We start from the raw sequence: 24,570 nt of genomic DNA, 5'->3' as shown, positions 1-24,570 counted from the left end.
GGTATGCTAGACCACATAGTTGTTATCATTCATGAGCAAACAGTAGATTGATATTGAGTTATTGTGACTATAACATATTTACAGTGTGTGTATTCTTTCTAATCAAAAAGCAGGCATCAGAAGATGTCCTTCATGACACAGTTGCCATGTTACAGAGAGTCCACCTGACTGACGACATGGAATGGGTATGTTTATGAGGCAGCCTGGGTGCCACCAATCACAGAGCCAGGAGTGTAGAGTGCCACCAATCACAGAGCCAGGAGTGTAGAGTGCCACCAATCACAGAGCCAGGAGTGTAGAGTGCCATCAATCACAGAGCCAGGAGTGTAGAATGCCACCAATCACAGAGCCGGGAGTGTACTGCTAGGGACTGTGTGTCAGATATGGGTCAGTTTACACTGGCCAAGGAATGTGCCATAGACATACTATAAAACTAACATCTTCAGTCCCTCCAAAACTACAGCATATTAAGTAAAGATAATGTAAGTAAGGGAAGAGATGGAACATACATCTGTTTACAAACTACTCTCTTATTAGCTCTCAGTACAACTATGTGTAATGTCCAGATGTAGCACCCACCATAAGGAGAGAGAGAGAGAGAGAGAGAGAGAAAGACTGCACACAGGGCAGCTCTGATAGTTACATGGTCTTTTTGGGACAAAAAGGCCAGATATCCATGCTCATCTCATATACAAATAAATACTATTTCTTTTAGATTTAGCAAGAAAGGGTCAAATCCATGGACATGAATAACAGACAATGCTAGTAAAGACAAATAACCATACAACGCCCACCTTGGATAGCTGTTAGTCAGCAGCAAAGAACAAAGCAGTTACAATCACAAGAGCTCTAATATGGAATAAGCAAATGAAGTGATTTTATAGCACCCCACACTCTACTACAGTGTGTCCTAAGATATTGCATATTTTGAAGATATTGTCCTAAGAGTAACACGTCACACTTTAGTTCAATTCATCATGGAAAAACCCAACAAGCACACAGTGAATGAAGAGCTCATTACTGTAATACATTTTAATACATTAAAACAATTATGAACATTTTTCCACCATTTTCTGGCATTTTATCGATCAAACAACTAATCGATTAATCGAGAAAATAATCGTCAGATTAATCGACTGAAAATAATGGTTAGTGGCAGCCCTACACCCAACCTAAAACCGCATGCATGGCTGGCCAGCTAGAAAAGTTACACCTTAACCCACCCTTGAGCAGTTTGCAAACAAACAAAATAAATAAACAGAAGCAGGTCTAAAACAAACAAACAAAATAAATAGACAGAAGCAAGTCTAAAACAAACATCGGTCAGTAATGATGCGCGGAACCACTGGATCTGCAAGAAAATAAATGTTTCCTGCGAGTATTGTTTTTATGAATCAGCTGATGGTGTACACAAAGTACAATACTGTATATACAAGCCTGTGCGAAAAGACGGAGAAGATGAACATAATAAACACGCATCAACCCCTCTACTGTCCAGGTAAATACCCCACACACTTTGGTTATGTGATTATGTTATGGTTATGGTTATGGTTATGGATTTAGCAGACGCCTTTGTCCAAAGCGACATATAAATACAAAACAACATAATAATATTTAAAAATGAACAGGGAACAGATTAAAATCTAGGTCAAATATAGTAAGGAGAATAGTTGTAGTACACAATAATATCAATTCAATCAATAGCCTAATAAAAAAAGCAATGTAAAAAAGGGGAAAGGCAATAATAAAACAATAATGTCAATTCAATCAATAATATAAAAACAATAACATGCTAAGACTACATTAAGGAGAATATCAATAATAAACAATAATGTCAAATTAATTAACAGCCCAATTAAAATAAAACAACATTATATAAACCATAACACATAAGCGCTTAAACAACTAAGTATATGTTGAATAGGAATGTCTTTAGACCCCTCTTAAACGACCCAAAACTACCACAGGAACGGAGAGCACTGGGCAGTTCATTCCACCAACATGGAACCACTGAAGAAAAGAGTCTGGAATTAGACCCAGTTTTTATGACTGGTCGACACAACATACGCTCACCAGAAGACCGCAGTGGGCGGTTGGGGATGTAAGGCTTGATTATTGAATTAAAATAACTAGGAGCAGATCTAGTTAGTGTCCTATAGGCCAAAGTGAGAGATTTAAATTTAATTCTGGCTACTATAAAGAGCCAATGGAGAGTAACTAGGAGAGGAGTTACATGTGTCCTCTTTGGCTGATTGAAGACCAGGCGTGCTCCAGCATTTTGAATCAGCTGTAATGATCTTGTTACACAAGCGGGTAAGCCAGCTAATAGTGAATTACAATAGTCCAGCTTAGAGATGACCATGGTCTGAACAAGAAGTAAATGTAAAACAAAGAAAACATACCGCTCTCCGAGGAAACCAGCTGTCTTCCCTATTTAGTCGGCCCAGCTGCCTGATCCACCTCTCAAGCGCCACAGAAAATCTCAGAGCTCACAGTAAGACGAAAAACACTTTCTCCACACCGTGCTTCCCCAGCCTGGCACACCTTGCCTTCGTAAACAGGTGTATTAGGACCGAGCGGCGTCTTCCCACTCCCCTTAAATAACCCCATGCCATCAGGTAAAAAAATAAAACCTGCCCCCTTTTACAGCGTAGCAGTCGCACCAAGTAATAACTGTGTATACAGGGGCACACTAACACACAGAGACAACTGTTTGTTTAAACAGTGAAATGTTTACAGATCATCTGATCACATTTTCCTAAGCAGGCAACTAGGGATGAACATGAGGACATCGCCAACATGCTGGAGGGACTGCATCTGAGCGAGGAGATGGAGTGGGTATGTTTGAGATCAAGGAACCTAGTCTGTCCATTCAACCACCTATTGACTAAATCATGACAAAATCTGACAAAATAAAACATCACAAAAAAGGACGAAAGATCCTACTAACCAACACAATATCCTAATAGCTCCTGCACTTTCTGCTTGTAGCAAAGCGTCTCTGATGTTTATTATACAGTGCTATAGACTGGAGAGCTTCTCTCAGCACCATCTGTATAGTTCAACTATGTGTTTGATCCTCCTGTACATGTCCTGATCTCAGACACCTCAGACGGATCCTGTAGATGACGCCACCCAGAGGGCTGACAGACCTCAGCTGAATCACGATGAGGAGGAGATGGACTGGGCATGACAGGGTAAGTCAAACACATTCTTCATTCCAAACAGCTCGTTCTAAAACAGTTTTGTTCAGTTGCACGACAATAATAATTAAAAAAAAGTCTATGTAGAATATACATTGTCTGCATCTTTAGAAACCATATTTTACAGGCGCCTAAGGATTCTTCCAGTGACTACTGGTCACAGTGTCTGCAGTGCCTGACGATGGGAGTGGAGGGAGAGGAGATGGAAAATGCCGAGCGTGACTGTGGTGTTCCCTATTTTCACCGTTTGAAAGACCAGCAGATCACATCTCCAGTGGACTGTAAATAATGTATTTAAAAGTGTAAATTGTACATCTGACACTGTGAACCATATTGCTGAGTTTAAAACGGCTCTAGTAGCCTCTGGGCTCTCATGCTCACAGTGACTTTTCCTGCTTGTGATTTATAACCTATGATTTGATGATGTTTGTTTTTATAATGTATATATGTGCATGTATGTATGTTTACTAATAGACGGGTGGTGGTGGTGGTTGTACTGGATCAAAGTAAATGTGACATACATCACTTCATCGATGGCCTGTTTTCAGTGATCTGGTGTTCACGATTATAACATGTTTACCTACACTGAATCTATCTTTTGGTAATACAATCACACATTAAAAAAAATGTATCATTTGCAAAAAGTTTTATTGATTCCAGTGCCATCAGAAAAGGGACATAAGTGCCCCAGAAAAGCTAGATATCTCAGTTATCAATAATGCATGAGCTATTTATTGATTTACCATCCTATCCTGCCCCAATTCTTTCAAATGTCCATTCTCAATAAAGTTTCATTAGTTTCTAACAGAAGAAATACACAGGGAATTTCAAAAGCATTAATCATAAACTTACAAATCTTATCATGTATTGAATATTCATAGCAAACATGAAGTCATGACAAAAAAAAGGCCACAATAACATGACTTATTGAGTGGGATATGATATATTTTTCTTCTTCTGGGAGTGACTGGTCAAATTCTCACTCATGAGGCAAGATAAGGTTGAGAACTGTGTAAAACAACACACACACAAAATGAGCTGGGCGATGTATCTGACACAAAATGAGCCAACCAGGCAATGAGTTAACATTCAAGCGAACTTACACAGATGAGCAAGTTCTCTAAGTCACACTAAGCCCATTTCCATGAAATCATAGACAAATTCTCATTCAAAGTCAACTGTAATTTCCCCTCTAGATGTGAAATAGCACAAAACATTACTCAGGTTGCTTCAAGTGCTTTAAACATGTCAATAAGTTCAGAAATATTGACAATTGCCTGTTGCCACTGCCTGGTTTCTGCAGTACATTTGCCTAAATGCCCACTGCAGTTTTTGTGTAACACTAATTAGAGCCCATGAAGCTTTTGTTGCTCCAGACAGTTCTTCACAGCACAGGACCCCAAGTATGAAATGAAGTAGCTGTGCTGAACCACAAAGTGCAGGTCTCTGTGTCCATGTCGTACTGTATGTCTATTAACATTCTTTATAACTGTTTCATATCAATGCTTTCATTAGTTTCTAACAGAAGAAATACACAGGGAATTTCAAAAGCATTAATCATAAACTTACAAATCTTATCATGTATTGAATATTCATAGCAAACATGAAGTCATGACAAAAAAAGGCCACAATAACATGACTTATTGAGTGGGATATGTCTATGCCAGAAATACATAAGCATCAGCATCCTTAATCCTAAACGCTGGATAGAGTGGTTCAGTAAAACGGGCCTTGAAAGTGTGCAGATGGATCAGGGTGTCTGAACAGACACAATAGAAGGTTAAAGTACCAGCCTCCCAATCCAGGAACACCCCCAATGTGGCTGATGTGGGTGACGTTGCTGGTAATGTTTTGCCTGTCTACATTAACACGTAGTATATTGAATATGTCTTTGTATATCATATGACAGCTATAATTCACAAATATCATACAGTATATAATATATGTGAATGTGTGATATATATATAATTAAATTAAATATATTTTTTCTACCTGCCACTGTGGCTGGTGGATTCCAAAAACTTTCCACTCAACTTTTTTACCAGCCACTAGAGAAACGGCATGAAAATGTGATATCATGATTATAGTAGGCTACCCAAAATGATCACGGTAATCGGCATTATTGCAATATGACTAAAATGTGCTGAGTTTTGCCCTAAACCTGTCCTCCAAGCACAGTAGCAACAAAACTAAAGGTCAACAGTCAGAACCACATTCATATGCTATAGTGTCTTGTCATAAAGGTGGTGTGGCTCCTTTAAGTTTGTGTGAGTTCTGGAGCATCCTATAATCCAACTCTCTACTTGATCTAACTATAGTGTACATCATCTGATTTAAATATTTACAGGTATCAAGGCTATATTTAACATTTAGCATTTATTTTCTATTTGGCCCGTAATGAAATCATGCACTGAACAATTTAAGCACAGCTCAGCTTTAAGAAACGTAATATGCATGCTTAGCATTTTGTGAAACTACATTGGAAAAACTCTGGTTGTACAGTTATCTAGGCGATATTGTTAACATTTATTTTGTATTTGGCCTTATCATATATGACAAAAGCCCAGCGCTGGAGACCGTGTAGTAGACATTTGCTTCAATTTCAAAACCGGATTACTCGGGAACGGCTATAACTTAAAGGAGAATTCCGGTGTGAAATTGACCTTAGCTGCACTGAAAGATGTTGCCGAGTACTTACATGTGTCCAATAGGCACCTTCGGTCACCCCCTAGTATTCCGAATTGCGCCGATTTTCGCCGAACTTGCATAAGGTTTTCAGCTAGCTGTGGGGGCATAGCGTAACCTATGCAGCTAAATCGCTATTTTTACACCATTAAAAATGTTCCAAATAACTCCACACTGCATTGGTAGACTTCTGAGGGTCCTGACATTTAAAACGAGATACTGAGAACTTTGGAAGTGCACAGGAAGTTTATTAAAAAAGACTGTTTATACAAGCAGTACCTTCAGAGAATCTCTCCGCTGGCCGCCATCTTGTAATGAAGTCGCGAACGTTTCTGGATTGTTGCTCCTCATCCTCTTGCCACAACCTGGTATTGCACATACGCGAACCATCCTTCCTGCTCTTCGCCTCGTCTTCCTCCGTAATGTCAGTGTAGCCTGCCCACATGCCGGCCGGTCACTCCTCCTCACGTGTGCAGTAATAGTCATTTATATTTTGCAGATCCGATGATTTCAAATTCCTCGTATAACTCTGTGTCTTTTCGTATTCTGCCATCTTCTCAAGATTTGCAAACTTCCAAGTCCAGTCCACAAGTAATGTAAATAATCACGTAACTGATCAGCTGTTTCCTTCACGTGTGCAGCACGTCTTCTGTCAACAACATTACGCGAGATTCCCATCACTGATGTAAAACCTTTTGAGCTTCGTTGATACCGTGTAGCCTACTCATTATGCTCATGTAGACAGTAACTATATATTTCCTATTTACTTTTGTAATTAGTAATTTTGTAATTACTTTTGCAATCTGTTCCCCTGTCCTTCCTGTTAGTTCGTGCTCGGCAGTCGACTGATCACGACTTCATTACAAGATGGCGGCCAGCGGAGAGATTCTCTGAAGGTACTGCTTGTATAAACAGTCTTTTTTAATAAACTTCCTGTGCACTTCCAAAGTTCTCAGTATCTCGTTTTAAATGTCAGGACCCTCAGAAGTCTACCAATGCAGTGTGGAGTTATTTGGAACATTTTTAATGGTGTAAAAATAGCGATTTAGCTGCATAGGTTACGCTATGCCCCCACAGCTAGCTGAAAACCTTATGCAAGTTCGGCGAAAATCGGCGCAATTCGGAATACTAGGGGGTGACCGAAGGTGCCTATTGGACACATGTAAGTACTCGGCAACATCTTTCAGTGCAGCTAAGGTCAATTTCACACCGGAATTCTCCTTTAAGGGAATGCTTTACACCTTTGCGTTCGGTAAATTCTGCTGTTTATTCTGATACGGTTTGTAATTTCTTTGAATGAAAAGTTTGTGAGATATTCCATCACGACGAATGGGTGTGGAGATGTCCGTCTATCTGCCTCATAGGTCTAAAATACCTAGGCCTACGGGCCAATTCAAAAGAGAACTACGTGAGAATATTAGCCTGTGAAGATATAACGCAGATCCACAGATCTCACTAGATTTATGTCTATGCAGTTATCCTGAAATAATCTAGCAGTGGCACATGAAAGCATAGTGACAGTTTCTTAATGGTAGTGAAGTGAAAGTGAAGCGTTGCACCAGTGCCTATAGGCTATGCTGCGGTGGCGGCTCACTACGAGTTGTAGAACGTTGTAGTTGTGGTACATTAGGCTACATGATCCCTACAGACACTTTCTTATTTTTAACCGTCAATAAGTATGAAAATTAGACCGGATCTGACTATTTGTGGTACGCTAGCTCTACCCGCCACAGTGGCTGGTAAGTTGACCAAATTCACCCGCCAGCGCACAAAACTACCCGCATTTGGCGGGGGGCGGGTGGTTAATTTCCATCCCTGACCCTTCATATCATGACATAGGCCTACTGTATCACACATTCTTGAGGATGTCTGAAAAGCTAGAAAAATGAACACGTCTACCATTCATAAAAAATATCCTATTATGTAATAAAAATGTGCTTTTAGATTTGATTGAAGTGCTTGTAAAGCCATATATATAAAAAAGGTGTTTATTACCATAGTGTTCTAGTAGAGGTGACTTGATTTGGCACCAGTGAAGTTTGTGTTGGGAAAGTGAGATTGTGCCTCAAAGCATGGTGTATATAAATCTGTCTCTTCTCTCTCCGCCCACCCAGCCCCACCCCACCTAACCACATCCTTTGTGTCTGTTGTGTCTTTTCTGCATAATGCATAGGAGGTATGCCTGTCAAGTTTAGGCTCAACGACCTTAATGGTATCATTGGATATCTGTTGGATTCTGTAGAAATTGTATTCTAAGCAGAAAAAAAAAAAATATATATATATACTGTATATATATATATATTCAAATTGGTATTTAATTCCTTGATTATGATATATGTTAATTGCATAATTTTATATTTAGGCTAATATCCATCACGAAAAACGTATAAGTAAAACAAAAATTGCAATTAATCAAACTTGAATCAAACAAACAAATCTTGAATCCTGATTTTTTGCGCTGTTGTGCAGCATTAATATGACACAATAAGACATTTTCAACCCTGACTGACTTCTAGAGTCTCTGTTCTGTTAGCACATAGGTTCTTCATATGAAACAAAACTGGTCAAGCCAGTCGGGCCTAAAATACAAAGACAAATATTTATGGTATGGTCATGCTGAATGCAGTTGTATGCAGTTAACTGGTCATGAATTTATCTGGTCATGCTTCTGTTCTGAGAACTTGAGCAGCAGTTCTGGGGAGGAGAAAATACTTCCTTAAAGTGTGTTCTTTTTCTTCTTCTGGGAGTGACTGGTCAAATTCTCACTCATGAGGCAAGATAAGGTTGAGAACTGTGTAAAACAACACACACACAAAATGAGCTGGGCGATGTATCTGACACAAAATGAGCCAACCAGGCAATGAGTTAACATTCAAGCGAACTTACACAGATGAGCAAGTTCTCTAAGTCACACTAAGCCCATTTCCATGAAATCATAGACAAATTCTCATTCAAAGTCAACTGTAATTTCCCCTCTAGATGTGAAATAGCACAAAACATTACTCAGGTTGCTTCAAGTGCTTTAAACATGTCAATAAGTTCAGAAATATTGACAATTGCCTGTTGCCACTGCCTGGTTTCTGCAGTACATTTGCCTAAATGCCCACTGCAGTTTTTGTGTAACACTAATTAGAGCCCATGAAGCTTTTGTTGCTCCAGACAGTTCTTCACAGCACAGGACCCCAAGTATGAAATGAAGTAGCTGTGCTGAACCACAAAGTGCAGGTCTCTGTGTCCATGTCGTACTGTATGTCTATTAACATTCTTTATAACTGTTTCATATCAATGCTTATGAATGGTAACTATAACAACCATATAGGACGACCATAGATATACGTATATATCTATCTATGAGGACGACGGTTGAGCCTGGAAGCAGGCTTCACAACAGTGGAATCAACTGTAAACAAGCTATCAAACTGTCCATGCTATCACTGTTATAGGCCTAGGGCCAAAGAGAGTTGTACAACAAGTTGGCTTCTTTTTAAACGAAACTGCGTGGTATAAAGGCATTACTATTGCCTATAGTGGCAACCGGGTGATAAGCGGGATAACGGCCTTCGGGGTATCCTGTTACACTCCGCTGCGCGTCAGGGAGTTCTTTGCCTCTCGCCCTCGTCCATAACAGGACACCTCTGCGGCCTTTATCCCTTACTTACATGAGCATTTTTTGAGTTGTGAAAGGACACTCTTGTGTTTGTTAGGAGTGGATGCATCCAGCAAGTTCACACGGACTCGGCCTGAGCCCAGAACTAGTTCCACATGAACTTTAGGCTGATCTGGTGTTTTATGTACGATTTAAATAATGATTTAAATAAGAAGGACAGTACTGTCAATTACAGCACAACTGTGATATGGGTCAATGACGTGACATCTATGCTTACTAATTGACTCTTGATTTGATTTTGTCAAAATCCTGTCTTTCTCTTAAAGGAAAAACACCTCTCATTTCACTGGCTAAATAACAATAAACGCTGCACACACACTGGACAAATACCGGCAAACGCTGTCTACACACTGGCTTCCTCTTTTCTCTCGGATGCCCTCTCTTTTTATTCGCCCCACCTCACATGAGAGCTGTCACAAGCTAAGCAGTCGTACCAAGACCAGTTAGTGAGAGCACCAGTTACACAGTGAACAGGCTGTCTTGACCACTGGAAATCCAAGACAAAGGTCTCATGCTGCGTCTTAGTCTGAGGAAAGATTCAGCATGGATGATATCTACCTTCCAGGTGGGTTACTACACTATATACTTCTGTTATAACCAGGTCTATATTTATGATGGCAGACAAATACAAACTGGACTAAATTTTATTCAAGCTGTACTCAGAACAACAAACTGACTATTTCCAATGCCGTTGAACTTTTGAGAAAGCTGTTTGAGAAGCTGTTGAACTTTTGAGAAAAAGAAATGACAGACATTGCAGGAACTTGATGACCTCAGATGACTTGATAAGTCAAGGCTACTGGCCATTTCCCCCAGTTGTTATGACCAGTTGTTATGAACAACCTCTCAAATAATTTTAAATAACTTAAAAAAAGTAAAATAATCAATGGACATGTTGGGACTTATGGAGAAGGAAATGGTTTATTAGTCAAAGTCAAAGTCAAAGTCAGCTTTATTGTCAATTTCTTCACATGTTCCAGACATACAAAGAGATCGAAATTACGTTTCTCACTATCCCACGGTGGAGACAAGACATATTTTAACAATTTTAAGTCCACAGACAAACATAACATTCAAGTAAACAAAAAAGTAAGTAAATAAGTAAATAAGAGGGCACATATAATGAAAAAATAAGAGCAGCAAAATTTGGTTGAAATTGTGCATAGACAGTCAATAAAATAAAATACTAGTGCAAAGTCAGGCCAATAAGAGGCTGAGGTAGTTCTGTTTGACCTAAGTAAGAAATAAAGTGGCATAGTGGTGCAAGTTATGTAAGAGCAGCAGAAGTGTTGTGTTTCCAGGACAACAACAACAAGTTGCAAAGTGTACAAGTGTGCAAGTGGAGTGGTGCAGGCGGCCATTTGTGGGTCCAATGTCCAGGATGTTATGTAGCTGAGGGTGGAGGGGGGAGAGGAGGGAGAGAGTTCAGCATCCTAACAGCTTGGTGTATGAAGCTGTTGGTGAGTCTGGTAGTGCGGGAGCGCAGGCTTCTGTACCTCTTCCCAGAGGGCAGTAGATCAAACAGATTGTGAGCGGGGTGACTTGCATCACTCACAATTTTGGTCGCCTTGCGGGTGAGGTGGGTGGTGTAAATGTCCTTCAGGGAGGGGAGTGAAGCACCAATAATCCTTCCAGCTGTGTTCACTATGCGCTGCAGGGCTTTCCTGTTGTATTCAGTGCAGCTTCCGCCCCACACAGCGATACAGCTGGAGAGGATGCTCTCAATGGTGCCTCGGTAGAATGTGGTCATGATGGCTGGTGGAGCACTTGCTCGCCTGAGTTTCCGCAGGAAGTACAGGCGGCGCTGAGCTCTCTTCGCCAGTGATGCTGTGTTGGTGGTCCAGGAGAGGTCTTCACTGATGTGCACCCCCAGGAATTTGGTGCTGCTCGCTCTCTCCACCACAGCACCGTCGATGGTCAGTGGCAGGTGTTGGGTGTGACCTCTCCGGAAGTCAACAACAATCTCTTTGGTCTTGCTGACGTTCAGCAGGAGGTTGTTGTCCCTGCACCACGTGGTCAGATGGTCGACCTCCAACCTGTATTGAGTCTCGTCGCCCTTGGTGATGAGACCCACCAGAGTTGTGTCGTCAGCAAATTTCACTATGTGATTGTTGCTGTAGGTTGCAGTGCAGTCATGCGTCAGCAGGGTGAAGAGCAGCGGACTGAGCACGCAGCCTTGGGGGGCCCCTGTGCTCAGTGTGATGCTGCTTGAGGTATTGTTGCCAACACGTACTACTTGAGGCCTCTGACAGAGGAAGTCCAGTAGCCAGTTGCAGAGGTAGGTACTGAGTCCCAGTTTGTCAAGTTTGCAGATGAGTTGTTGTGGTATTATGGTGTTGAATGCAGAACTGAAGTCTATAAACAGCAATCTCACATATGAGTCTCTTTTTTCCAGGTGGGTGAGGGCTGGGTGGAGGGCAGAGCAGATTGCATCCTCTGTAGACCGTTTGGCTCGGTATGCAAACTGGAAGGGGTCCAGGGTGGGGGGGAGAATGGATTTGATATGTGACATGACAAGCCGCTCAAAGCACTTCATGATGATGGGTGTCAGTGCCACAGGGCGGTAGTCATTGAAGCAGGATGGAGCAGTTTTCTTCGGCACAGGTATGATGGTGGCAGCTTTGAAACAAGATGGGACGATGGCTTGCTTCAGGGAAGTGTTAAAGATGTCTGTGAAGACATCCTTAAGCTCCCCTGCGCAGTCCTTCAGCGCACGACCAGGGATGTTGTCTGGACCTGTTGCCTTACGGGTGTTGATAGCAGCAAGTGTCCTCTTCACGCTGTCGGCAGAGAGGCACAGGGGCTGCTCATGTAGAGGGGGATGGGTCTTCTGTGGGCAGGTGCTGTTTTGTGCTTCAAAGCGAGCAAAGAAGCGGTTCAGGTTGTTGAGCAGAGGGATGTTGCTCTCGCAGCTCTGTGGCGCGGGCTTGTAGTCCGTGAGGGCCTGAATGCCCTGCCATAGGCTTTGTGCGTTCCTGCTGTCTTTGAAGTGGGTGGTTATCTTGTGAGTGTATTCCTTTTTTGCTTCCTTGATGCCACGGGACAGGTTGGCTCTCGCTGTTCTCATGCCAGTTTCATCCCCAGCTCTGTAGGCTTTGTCTCTGGCCCTCAGCAGCCTGAGGACATCCCCTGTCAGCCATGGCTTCCAGTTAGCCCGAGTGATGATGTCTTTTGTGTGGGTCACATCATCGATGCACTTGGTGATGTAAGAGGTTACAGTGTCTGTATACTCCTCTATGTCTGTCTGGTTGTTGTAAGTGGCTGCCTGCTTAAACATTTCCCAGTCTGTTGTGTCAAAGCAGTCTTGAAGAGCATCGGAGGCTCCCTCAGGCCACACTTTTACCTGCTTGCGAACCGGTTTGTTCACTTTTACCCTTTGTCTGTATGCGGGCATTAGCATAACAGTGATATGGTCTGAAAGTCCAATGTGGGGGAGGGGGGTGGCTTTGTATGCTCCTTTGTGTGTAGTGTAGACCAGGTCCAGGATGTTATCTCCTCTTGTTGGAAAATCAACATGCTGGTGTAGCTTTGGAAGTACAGTTTTAAGGTTAGCATGGTTAAAATCTCCAGTGAAGATGGTGAAACCGTCTGGGTGTGCCGTCTGTTGTTCACTGACAGCCTGGTACAGTTCACTAAGAGCCGCGTTCTTATCGTTGTTGTTGTTGGTAGGCGGGATGTATACTGCGACTAGCAGAATCGCAGTAATTTCCCTTGGCAGGTAAAAAGGACGGCACTTTATGATCATTATTGGTTAGTAGTTGCTGTTATGTGTGTGGTCATGTTATTGATGAAGATATTCTGTCCTGAGTAAGTTGTGACAAGTTTGCTCCTCTCTTGTTGGCCTTGTGCCAAGACATTTCTGGAAATGAATTGAGAAATTGTGTTGAATCTTTGTTCGTGTTCGTGTTGGTTATTCATGTGAAGAATACACACCCAGAAGATTTACAATGATTTACATTTTTCAATGTTGATGAGATATATAACTATTTATTTTGCTGTACCTTTCCAATCCAGTGAACCTAAGATGTGCTCTGCCCTTCGCTTTTTTATTAGGTAAAGATGTAGTAACCCTTCTACAAATATGAACACAATGAAATATGGAGATGAAAAGCTTTAGTTTATGTCATCCATGTAATCTCCATCTCTTGCACCCCCAGCAGTGTCTCCAGCCTTGGCAAACATTCGGCTCATAAATGGGACGCATCGTTGTGCTGGAATAGTTGAGGTTCTTCATGACGGTCAGTGGGGTACCATATGTGGCAAAGCCTTGAAGACCGACAGTGCTGAGGTGGTTTGCAAAGAGCTTGGATGTGGGAGACTCCGTTGGACCAAAAAACATGATCGAAAATCCTCTCAGCCGATCTGGCTTGACAATGTTGACTGTGATGGAAAGGAGTCCTTAGTGAAGAACTGCGGCCACGGACCTTGGGGTAACCACCGTGGATCTATCTGTGAACGCTCCAACGCGGGCGTTGTCTGCTTAAGTAAGTGAACATGGATGGCTTCTAACTTTATTCAAACCAAAATCTAACATTCTTATTATTTCACTAAAAAACTATGGTCTGGATCTGGCCTTAAGTTCAGCGTATGTCAATCAAGAACACTCCCTGTTTTGGTTGCTCTGTAAAGATAAAAGATAAAGATAAGATAAAATAAATAATATAACTATTGTGAATTCAGCGGTTGCCACTTCTAACACATGAGCCCTCTGGCTTCCCCATATTCAGACACCTCTAATTCAGCTGATGTGAGGCTGATAAAGGGGTTTGACCGCTGTGCTGGCCGAGTGGAGGTTTATCGTGATGGACAGTGGGGCCCTGTGTGTGATCACCACTGGGATATGACTGATGCTGAAGCGGTTTGCCAGAAGCTGGGCTGTGGCTATGCCCTTGAGGTGGCCAAATCAGTCCAGGGCTGGGGGACTCATGCATGTGGACATGGCGAAGGTGCTGCTGAGGTTGTCTGTTCAGGTAGGTGATGACACACTGCCCCTGATCTACTGTCATTACGCTTCCTCATTTGTTAATGTGTTCAATAATGAGATGTCTGTAAACAGGAAGGCTCTATAATATGCTTGCATGAAGTGCATAATATGCTTGCATAAAGTGCTGTTCAATTTTGAAGAAATTACCGGTGATATTCCTGGTCTTGATGTACATCAATCAATTTATACTGTATATCTACATGAATATAAACTTTAATCGGAAGTAATAAAGAGTAAATTATTCAGTTATGTTTCATTTCCTGAGTGTAGCACTGTAAAAATGATTGTTGGCGTACGTTGTAGGTCCATATATAAGGCAGTTTGGTGCCCTTGCTGCTTCCTTTAATTAATATGCAGTGTTGGTATGCTCTTCTTGTATACCTTCTTCTTGTATGCCTACCTCTCCCTCATCCCTTTTCAGTATGCACATCTTCATTTGGTATTGTGAAGGGCTAATTTCCACATTCAGTGGTACTCTTTGCAGACTGTGTATGTGCACATGTGCACCCACATGGCAAATCTCTCTGTTGCCTTTTCTATCTGTTCGTCATGACTCTTCTGAGGCCATTTTAAGTACCAGTGTTGTGTGTGTTGAATGGTGTTCATGTGATTCTGTCGTATAGCCGTCAGGCTGGTGAATGGGCCTAATCGATGCGCTGGCAGAGTGGAGGTTTTCCACAACGGAGAGTGGGGAACCGTGTGTCACGACTTCTGGGACATGACGGACGCTAAAGTGATCTGTAAAGAGCTGGGCTGTGGGGAGGCCATTGAAGCACCAAAGGATGCTCATTTTGGAGAGGGATCAGGGCAGATCTGGCTGGATGACATGTTATGCACTGGAAATGAGTCAACTCTGATGAGCTGTGGTCACTTACGTCTGGGAACCCATAACTGTGGACATCACCGAGACGCTGGGGCTGTCTGTTCGGGTAAGTTGCGATAAAATGTTTTCTAAATCAGTTCTGAAAATGAATTGAGTTTCAGGCAGTGACTGAAATAAAATATCTCTGTTTTTAGAGTTGATTTCTACCATGGTAGAATGCAAGGTAAGCTGGAACCACATTTCTATCGCCATAATATTTTGGTTATTCAAATTTCCAGAATTCTACAGAATATTCTGATAATGACTGCTGAAATGACTAATGACCACTGCTGTTGGTACACATTTTGTGTTTCTAGTTTACAACCTTCATGTAATTATGCCAAGTAGTACATGCCCTCAACACCAATTCAGATGTTCTAATTTGGTATTCTATTGTATCCTCTTCTAGATTTATTTTAAGTAGCAGTCTGTGTACATTTGTACATAAAGGATATAGCCTACAGAATTCTCCTGACAAGATGCACCCACTGAAAAACAAAACCTACTTCTCATGGAATTAAGTTTTAAAAAATGATGAACAAATAGAAAAACAATGTTCTCACCATTCTGCTGATTTACGGCTCCCACACACAGCTGCGTGCTTCGCGTTGCTGGAGACGCATCCCATTCACTTTACATGGGCTCACGTGATCTGTTGCCGAACTGAATTGTGGGTCCGTCGCATCGCGTTTCTCCCGCCACTCGCGTTGAGGAGTTCAGCTGTTGCTGCACCGACAGACGGCACCGGCCAATCAAGCCAATCTACGGACGGCACCAACCAATCACATTACGGTTTTACTTCAAGTCATTTGCATAGCTACCGTCGGGAACACCCACTGGCATGCATTGACGGAACACAGCTGTGTGTGGGAGCCGTAAGACTCAGTTTCCATTGAATAACATTTCTGTAAGCTACTATAGTTCCTGATATTACACAATTTGTTGGTCATTGACCATGACCATTGTAAGCATGTTGCTCAATCAATGACAAGAAATCAGCTACGAAAGTCAGAGAATTACATGTTTTATATTCAGTAAACTAATTAGGCTATACTGTTGGACACTATATAATATGACATAAATATGACATAATTCACCGTACTGTGTTAACTCATTTTGTGCTTACTGCTTTATCTCGTTCTGCTTTAGGGACGATGTCTCTTTAAGGACACGCTGCTGGTTTGTTGTTATCACCGGCAGCGGCATGTTTGTTTCATATCGTTTTAGTTTGATTGAATAAACGACACGCTGTTGCGTTGTCAACGTGAGACTCTTTCTCCACTCCGTTTATTGCAATTCTACATTGGGGACCCCGACGTGATCTACTGGACGCATTCCAGAGAACGACTATGACGACAAACGCTGTTACTATAAAACTTCCTTTCTGGGAGTCGTCGGCTTCAGCTTGGTTCACTCAGACCGAGGTGCAGTTTGCTCTGCAGGACATCACCGCTGACGCAACCAAATACTACTATGGTTAGTCTCCTGAAAACCCCCCCGCGGCGGATAAGTATGCAGCACTCAAGGTTCACCTGTTAAAGACATTTGAACTTTCTGATGCTGAGAGCTAGCCGGCTGTTCGCTTGGATGACAGCAAACCCTCTGAGCTTATGGACAGGATGTTGGGTCTGCTTTGGGAGCACACGCCTGATTTCCACTTCGTCCAGCTTTTCTTGCGACAATTCCCTTCTCATGTATGGGTTGCCATCACTGAATGCCGTGCGCTGGCTGAGGAGGCTGACAGTTTTTTCCTGGCTGGTCAACGTTCTGACAACGGCCTGTGTTTTTACCACGCTAAATTTGGATCCAGAGCAAAGCAGTGCCGATCGCCTTGCAGCTTCAGGGTGACGGGAAACGCCAGGGCCAGCGCTCAGTAGTGGCCTTGAGCCAAGCCCGCCGGTGGGTGACGACCCTGCGGCGATTACCGCCATCTCAACGACGCTACAATGCCAGATCGCTATCCAGTGCCTCACATTCAGGATTTTTCAGCACACCTGGCGGGTGAGGTTATCTTTAGGTAGACCTCATCTGTGGATACCACCAAGATACCACCAAGTTACCATACCATACCACCCGCAGGATGTCCCCAAAACGGCAGCTATCACCCCTTTTGGCCTGTTCGAGTTCCTGAGGATGCCATTCGGTCTTAAAAACGCCGCCCAATGGTTCCAGCGCTACGTGACCTGCCTTTCCTGTTTGTGTACCTGGACGACATCCTAGTGGCCAGTACCTCCAAAGCCGAACACCTATCCCACCTGCGGATCCTTTTCGAGCGTCTTAGCCTGCATGGATCATCAATCCAGCTAAGTGCCAGTTTGGATTGACCACCATAGACTTCCTGGGACATCGAGTCACCAAGGACGGGCCGTGCCACTCCCGTCTAAGGTTGATGCGGTCTTGAATTTCCCTCGGCCGGTCACAGTAAGATCTCTGCAGGAGTTCCTGGGAATGGTGAACTTCTACCACCGCTTCATTCCCACAGCTGCTGCTCTCATGTGCCCCCTGCATGGGGACTTGAAGGGGAAAGTGGCCAAACACCTGGTGGATTGGTCCTCGGAGAGAGACACAGCATTCACAGACGCTAAGTCTGCTTTGGCCAACGCAACGATGCTGGCACACCCATCACCTGATGCGCCAATTGCCATCACCACAGATGCTTTGCGCTTGGCGTTGTGCACGAGCAGTGGGTGGATGGTGCCTGGCAACCGCTCGCTTTCTTTAGCCACCAGCTATGCCCCAGTGAGTGTAAGTACAGCACCTTTGACCGTGAGTTGCTTGCACTTTACCTTGCCATTCGACACTTCTGTTCGCTGCTGGAGGGCCGACAGTTTACAGCTTTCGTCGATCACAAGCCCCTAACGTTTACCATGGCTAAGGTGTCTGAACCATGATCTGCCCACCAACAGTGACATCTCTCTTACATCTCAGAGTTTACCACGGACATACAACATGTCGCAGGTAAAACCAACCTCGTCGCGGACTGCCTCTCGCGCGCCATCGTGGGGGCCGCCCACCTGGGGCTTGACTACACCCACATGGCAGCCGATCAGTCCACCGACCCGGAGGTACAGTCACTCAGGACTGCTGCCACTGGACTACAGTTAATGGAGATTGCTTTTGGTGATAGTGGCGCCATGCTGCTTTGCGATGTCTCCACCGGACCGCCACGACCCATCGTTCCCACTGCATGGAAACGACGGGTTTTTGAGGCTGTGCACGGTCTCTCTCACCCGGGTAGAAAACCATCTCAAAGGTTGGTGGCAGCCAAGTTTGTCTGGCATGGGCTAAAGAAAGATGTGCGGCACTGGGCAGACTCTTGTGTGGAGTGTCAGCGCTCCAAAATTCATCTCCACACCAAAGCACCCCTGGCACATTTCCCTGTGCCGGAGTGGAGATTCGACCATGTCAACGTGGACCTGGTGGGCCCCCTTCCCTCGGTTTCACTTACCTCTTCACCATAGTGGATAGGACCACCCGATGGCCAGAGGCTGTCCCATTGACAGCAACGACTACTGCTGAGGTGGCTCGGGCGTTCATCGGGTCTTGGGTTGCCCGGTTTGGCACCCCATCTGACCTTTCTTCTGACCGGGGCTCACAGTTCCCCTCGGAGCTCTGGAACACCATTGCGAACAGCCTGGGTGTAAAGCTCCACCGCACCATGGCATATCACCCCCAGGCTAATGGACTGTGTGAGCGCTTTCATCGTGCTATGAAGGCCTCCTTGCGGACCAGCCTCAAGGACAGTGTCTGGGTGGACATGCTCCACTGGGCTTTAGGACTGCCCCTAAGGAGGACCTCCAGTCCTCATCAGCAGAGCTGGTGTATGGCCAGCCACTGCGGGTTCCAGGGGATTTCATTGCCGACACCACAGCTCCCTGGTCCGCTGCTCATCAGCGAACTGTGCTCCATGATAAGGCTAGACTTTTTGCGCCTGCACCCACTTTTCGCGCCACGGCCTCCCGCAATCCTACACTCCTTCACGTCTGCAGTCAGCAGAATATGTTTTCATCCGTCACGATGCACACCAGAGACCGCTGCAGCCTCCGTACGACGGCCAGTTCCGCGTTTTAGAGACGGGAGAAAAGCATTTTGCGGTAGACATGGGTGGTAAGGCGGAGCACATTTCTGTGGACCGCCTCAAGCCGGTTCATCTGGATTTGGACAGAACTGTGAGTCTCGCCCAGCCTCTATTACTCTATTATGTTCGGCCCAAGTCCCGACCCCACTTCCCACTCCATTTGTTGCAATCCTACAATACTACTGATACCAAGAATATTAATTTGTGTAATTTCTGATAGACAGTAGTGTTGTAGTGAATATACTTGTTAAAATGGTAAAATAAGGATATGCTGTATATTGTAATCATTTCACAGCTTTTGTTGTTACTGGTGTTGTAGGATGTGAAGTGTAAGCTCCGTTTTCTGGGTGAACTGAAAAAGTACACATCAGTGCTACCTGAGAGGGTGAGTCTCACGGTCAGGGCTGTGTCAGCCTTCCCTGCTTGTTTCACAGTTACTTAACATTGTCATGGTGCTGTTTCATAGCATGTTTTCATAGTGTGGGTTTTTCCTCTTTGTTGTTCCATTACTCATAGGTATTGACCAAAGCACTGGATTATTTACTAGACATTAACCAACCTAATCTTACATCATTTGGAGGTGCCGTGGTTTATTATGCTGAGTGGCTGGCATCTAGGCTGATGCAACCGGGTCTCACCAACAAAACAATTACAACAAATACCACAGGTATGCCAGTGAAGATCCGATGTCTCACTCCCTTCAGACACTGATAGGCAATACGGGACTGTGCGACTGACTTTTGTTTGGTTACAGAGTTACAGATTGTGAGTGTTGGAACAAATGCCTCTCTAACTGGACACACTCAGCTGATGTCTTCTGACGTCCTTCTGGACATTGACCTCCTGGGAATCGCCCAGAATAACAATGGTACGGTCCTGTCAATCACAGGTCCAGTTGAAGTAACTGGCAGTTATGTCCAGACCTGTTCTCTCAAGTATTTCTCTTACAGCCATCACTTTAAGAGCAAACACATTTATAAAATGAAAGCCTGAGATTCCAGGCTCCTCCATACTGTGGGGTCTCTGTGTGTTTAGCCACAGCCTCTCCACCTCCACATGGTACTTATCCCTGTACACTCATGCTTTGCTTTGTCTCTTACAAAAGTGGACACATTTTCCTTACCTTACGTCTTCTAGGTTCAGCATCTGTGGTACTGATGTCCTACAAGAATATGCAGGATGTCCTTCATGCCAGCCTCTTCAAAACAGAAAATGACACAACTAAGACCATGTTGTCAAAAGTGGTGTCGGTCATTTTACCGAAAACCCAGAACAAGACACTGTCTAGTCCAGTCAACATCACCTTCGGACACGTCAAAGTGAGGATTTGTTTTATATAAAACATCTTAAAGAAAGAATATTAACTCCTAGAATGTCTGAAACGTTAACTCCTTTGCTTCGCTCAAGATGCAATTTACAATTCAAGAAATTCTGTGCAATTATTCTTGTATTTCTTTCTAGTGAAATGAGCACATCTCTCATCTCTTCTAGCCCTCAGATCTAATTGGGGAGGTCTCTTGTGTGTACTGGAACGTCAGTTCTTGGATAGAGGATGGATGTCACGTCAGCCAAACCAACACCGGACACACTGTGTGCACCTGTGTCCACTTGTCTACCTTTGCTCTCATCATGCAGACAGAGATACCAATTTCAGATCGATACGAGATTTCTAAGGTTCTTATGCAACACAAATATTACTGTTGTCTCAGTCATGAAACATTCAACTTCATGTATTTCACTGGTTACAACTTTACATGTAAATAAGTACATGCTAAAGTAACTGTTTTAATTGCACCACCAATTATTATTACGGGTATGTAATTTTCAGAGCGATCCAACCTTGGAGTTGCTGCATACCATCTTGGTGTCGATTGGGTTGGTGTTCCTGACCATGGCTGTGGTGACCTTTGCCATCTGCCGGTTTAACCCCAGAGTGACCAACGCCGCTCGTCTCAACCTCTGCATCTGCCTGCTGCTCGCTCATCTCCTGTTCCTACTCACCCAGAACTACTTGCACCTCATTAAACCTCACCAGGTGGTTATTGTTTACAATAATATGTGCTAGTCACACTATCAAGAGCCACTGTTATCCAGATTACCTATAATCAAAATAATTTTATAAACCTTGACTGTCTTGCTTTTGTAGTCCAATTCTTCCCCTGGATTCTTCCCTTTCTTATGGGAATGTTCGTCGATGTCCAAAACATAGATTCCTGGACTGCCAGTCACCGTCTCTGTGTGTCCGCAGGTGCTGTGTAAGGTCCTCTCAGGTGTGCTGCACTTCCTCTACCTGTGTTGCTTTGTGTGGATGTCCATGGAGGCCCTGCTGCTCTTCTCCTCCGTCAGGAAGCTCAGACAGGTCAAACCCAACGACCGCGCAGGGCCACACTGGGGTTACAAGCTCCTGATTGGCTACGGAGTTCCACTGGTCATTGTGGCTGTGTCTGCTGGGGTGAAGCCTGATGGATATGGAAGTCAGCAGTGAGTAATGAAATGGCAGAAGCAACTGGATATAGTTTGTAGAGGTGAAATTAAATTAACTGTTTATTAATAATTATTGGTCTTGTTCTCCATAGGTGCTGGCTCAAGACCGACCATGGGGTTATCTGGAGTTTCCTTGGTCCTGTTTGCCTCATTCTTGCGGTGTGTATGAAGTAGGGGTTACACTTTACTTGACAGTGTCGACATAAGTGTGACATGACACTGTCATGACACAGTCATAAACGTTTATTACATAACGCTTCTGTTATTAAGTGACATTCGGTTTTTGTCATAACAAGTTAAGGTTAGGATTAGGGTTAGGGTGAGTGTTAGGGTTAGGATTAGGGTTGGAGGTTAGGATTAGGGTTAGGTTTCATGTGTCATGACAGTGTCATGTGTTCACGACAGTGTCATGTCACTCTTATGTCGATACTGTCAAGTAAAGTGTTACCCATTGAAGTAATAACATGACAAAGTGATAAGAGATGTAAATACACAAGGAGACTTGATGCAACGCAAGCCACTGACTGCTTGTCTCTTCCAACAGGGCAACATCATACTCTTTATCGCCATCATAGTTACTCTGCAGTCCACTCTAAAAGAGGCACGCAGTGACGTGTCTAAGGTGAAATACACCAGGTAAGATAAAACATGTGTATAGCATACAATACACACAATACCCACTAACACACACACACACACATTCACAAACCCCCCCCCCCCCCCCCCCCCTCCCCCCACACACACACACACACTTACACACATCTAGAGCTGGGACTATACTCAAACACAACCACTACTCAGTACATTTTTTCATTAAATGTATAGGCTTCTTAATATTCACAACACCTTGTGTCAAATCTGTTGAGGTATTTCAGATGAACCTTAACAAAGGCATGTTTCCCTCCACTGCAGAGTCCTACTGTTCAAAATCATGGGCCAGTTTGTCATCCTGGGTTGCCCATGGATCCTTGGCATGTTTACAGCAAAGAGCAAAGTCCTCGAATTTATCTTCATAATTCTCACTTCACAACAAGGCACTTTCATCTTTCTTGTTCACTGTCTCCTGAATGATGAGGTCAGTTAACATCTGCTTCGTCTGCTCAGATACTCCATTAAAAAATCCCATTGTGTGCCAGATCCATGGTTATCGCTGATTGAAACAGTCTACATGCCATTCAAAAGCTAAACTATGCCATTGTCAGTATGTGACTAATTAATAACTAACTACAGCATGCTGTCTTGCCCTTTCCAGGTGAGGCGTCAGTACAAAAAATGGTGGCAGAAATTCAGTCCACCTGAGAAACATCTGTCTACCACTGCTACCACGCTGGCCTTAAATGAAAACCTCACAACAGGAACTCATGAAGAATGACAGGTTAACTAAAGGCCATTTTGTGATACAGAAACGTTGCTTGCTTACACAGCAGCCTTAAAACAAAATTCATCAACCTATACCAGCTCTGAAAGGCTTGTCTTTAACCTTCTCAGTAAAACTGCTACGTTTTCATGTCCATATACAGTACATTTATCAAGTTCCTGGTTTCTGTTTCAAATGTAGGCCTATATGGAACTGTTTTTCTGTTTGAATGTCAAAATCGACTAAAATGTGTAGTATAAATATGTGTAGCTTAGTTTTAGAAAAATGATATCAGTATTATTATTATTGTTTTTATTATATAATTCTTTATTTCAGACCCAGGGGATCCATATCACAGTAAAAGCACACAGGGTAAAAATACAAAAATACAAAGAAGCCTCCCATTATGTTCAATGTCTAGCATACAGATATTTTTCGCCAATGGTTCCACAGTCTGGAAGAAAATCTGACAGAACTGCGTACAGGGTTAGCCAACACAGCGATTAAGTCGTTTTCTGACACAGATACCCTACACATAAATCTACACATCAGATTACGTAAAACAGCAGAGCAGGTAGGTACCCCAACAATGACAAACAAATGGCTTGCACTGGAGCTTCTTGGATCTCTCAGCAGCAGCCTCATGCTGTCGTTATACGCCACTGTGAGTTTTCTAATGCTGCCTTGTTTATAACGACACCATAGGTGGGCAGTAAAGGTGTACAGTACGCTCTAAAGAGAGTGAGATCTTCACAGATACAGAGCACATGCTAAACTTATGACCCAACATATTCGTTTGAGCATACAGCTTCCGTCGCTGCCTATAGATATCTCTGTCATCATACAGGTAATTTGCGATAATATGGCCCAAATATGTAATCTCATTGCACACACTGAGTGCAGTGCCAGACAGATAGAAGTCAGGGAAGGTTGACTGTCTGTCTTCTCTACTTCTGATAATCATGATCTTACTCTTTTTAGCATTGTATTTTATATCAAAATCAATACCATGCTGTGTGCATATACTCAGTAGCTGTTGGAGACCAGCACTATATGGTCTAAAAATGGCCAAATCATCTGCGTACATAAGGTGATTACCACATGCATTTAAGATCAAGGACAAATCATTCATATATATATATATATATATATATATATATATAACCTGTAATATCTTAATTATGTTGTAGCATATCGTTTTAATATTTTCATTTCATTTTAGTAGGCTGAAATACTTTGTATTTTTTTCC

The 24,570-nt window shown here is 43.3% G+C and overlaps 1 protein-coding gene across 3 annotated transcripts; it reads left to right on the top strand.

Annotated features, from left to right (window-relative positions):
• The first annotated feature begins 9,993 nt into the window (after positions 1-9,993).
• On the top strand, positions 9,994-24,432 carry LOC143132683 (uncharacterized). 3 transcript variants are annotated; one of them, XM_076292370.1, is made up of 18 exons: positions 9,994-10,120; positions 13,570-13,608; positions 13,713-14,039; positions 14,283-14,525; positions 15,163-15,468; positions 15,557-15,585; positions 19,799-19,864; positions 19,996-20,146; positions 20,234-20,347; positions 20,617-20,798; positions 20,971-21,153; positions 21,308-21,514; positions 21,728-21,960; positions 22,056-22,122; positions 22,508-22,599; positions 22,876-23,038; positions 23,216-23,338; positions 23,657-24,432. In XM_076292370.1, the coding sequence occupies exons 1-17, from the start codon at positions 10,099-10,101 to the stop codon at positions 23,333-23,335; spliced, it is 2,544 nt and encodes an 847-aa protein (XP_076148485.1). In that variant the 5' UTR covers positions 9,994-10,098; the 3' UTR covers positions 23,336-23,338; positions 23,657-24,432. The 3 variants fall into 3 exon arrangements, with proteins under 3 accessions (XP_076148485.1, XP_076148495.1, XP_076148476.1); XM_076292380.1 differs by having other exon boundaries at positions 13,716-14,039; positions 23,216-24,432; XM_076292361.1 differs by having other exon boundaries at positions 23,216-24,432.
• The last annotated feature ends 138 nt before the right edge of the window (positions 24,433-24,570 follow it).

The sequence above is a fragment of the Alosa pseudoharengus genome, unplaced genomic scaffold (genome assembly GCF_046254945.1).
Source record: "Alosa pseudoharengus isolate Yale_2024_CS ecotype anadromous, Long Island Sound unplaced genomic scaffold, YU_APseudo_1.1 YU_APseudo_1.1_scf_1, whole genome shotgun sequence".
Classification (NCBI taxonomy): domain Eukaryota; kingdom Metazoa; phylum Chordata; class Actinopteri; order Clupeiformes; family Clupeidae; genus Alosa; species Alosa pseudoharengus.
The sequence above is the reverse complement of the archived record's forward strand: the minus strand, read 5'-3'. Positions and strand labels throughout refer to the sequence as shown.

Coding starts and splice junctions, on each gene's coding strand:
- LOC143132683 (XM_076292370.1), top strand. CDS start 10,099: ATGGATGATATCTACCTTCCAG. Junction 10,121..13,569: donor GGATGATATCTACCTTCCAG/GTGGGTTACTAC, acceptor TTTCCAATCCAG/TGAACCTAAGATGTGCTCTG. Junction 23,039..23,215: donor ACTGTCTCCTGAATGATGAG/GTCAGTTAACAT, acceptor TGCCCTTTCCAG/GTGAGGCGTCAGTACAAAAA.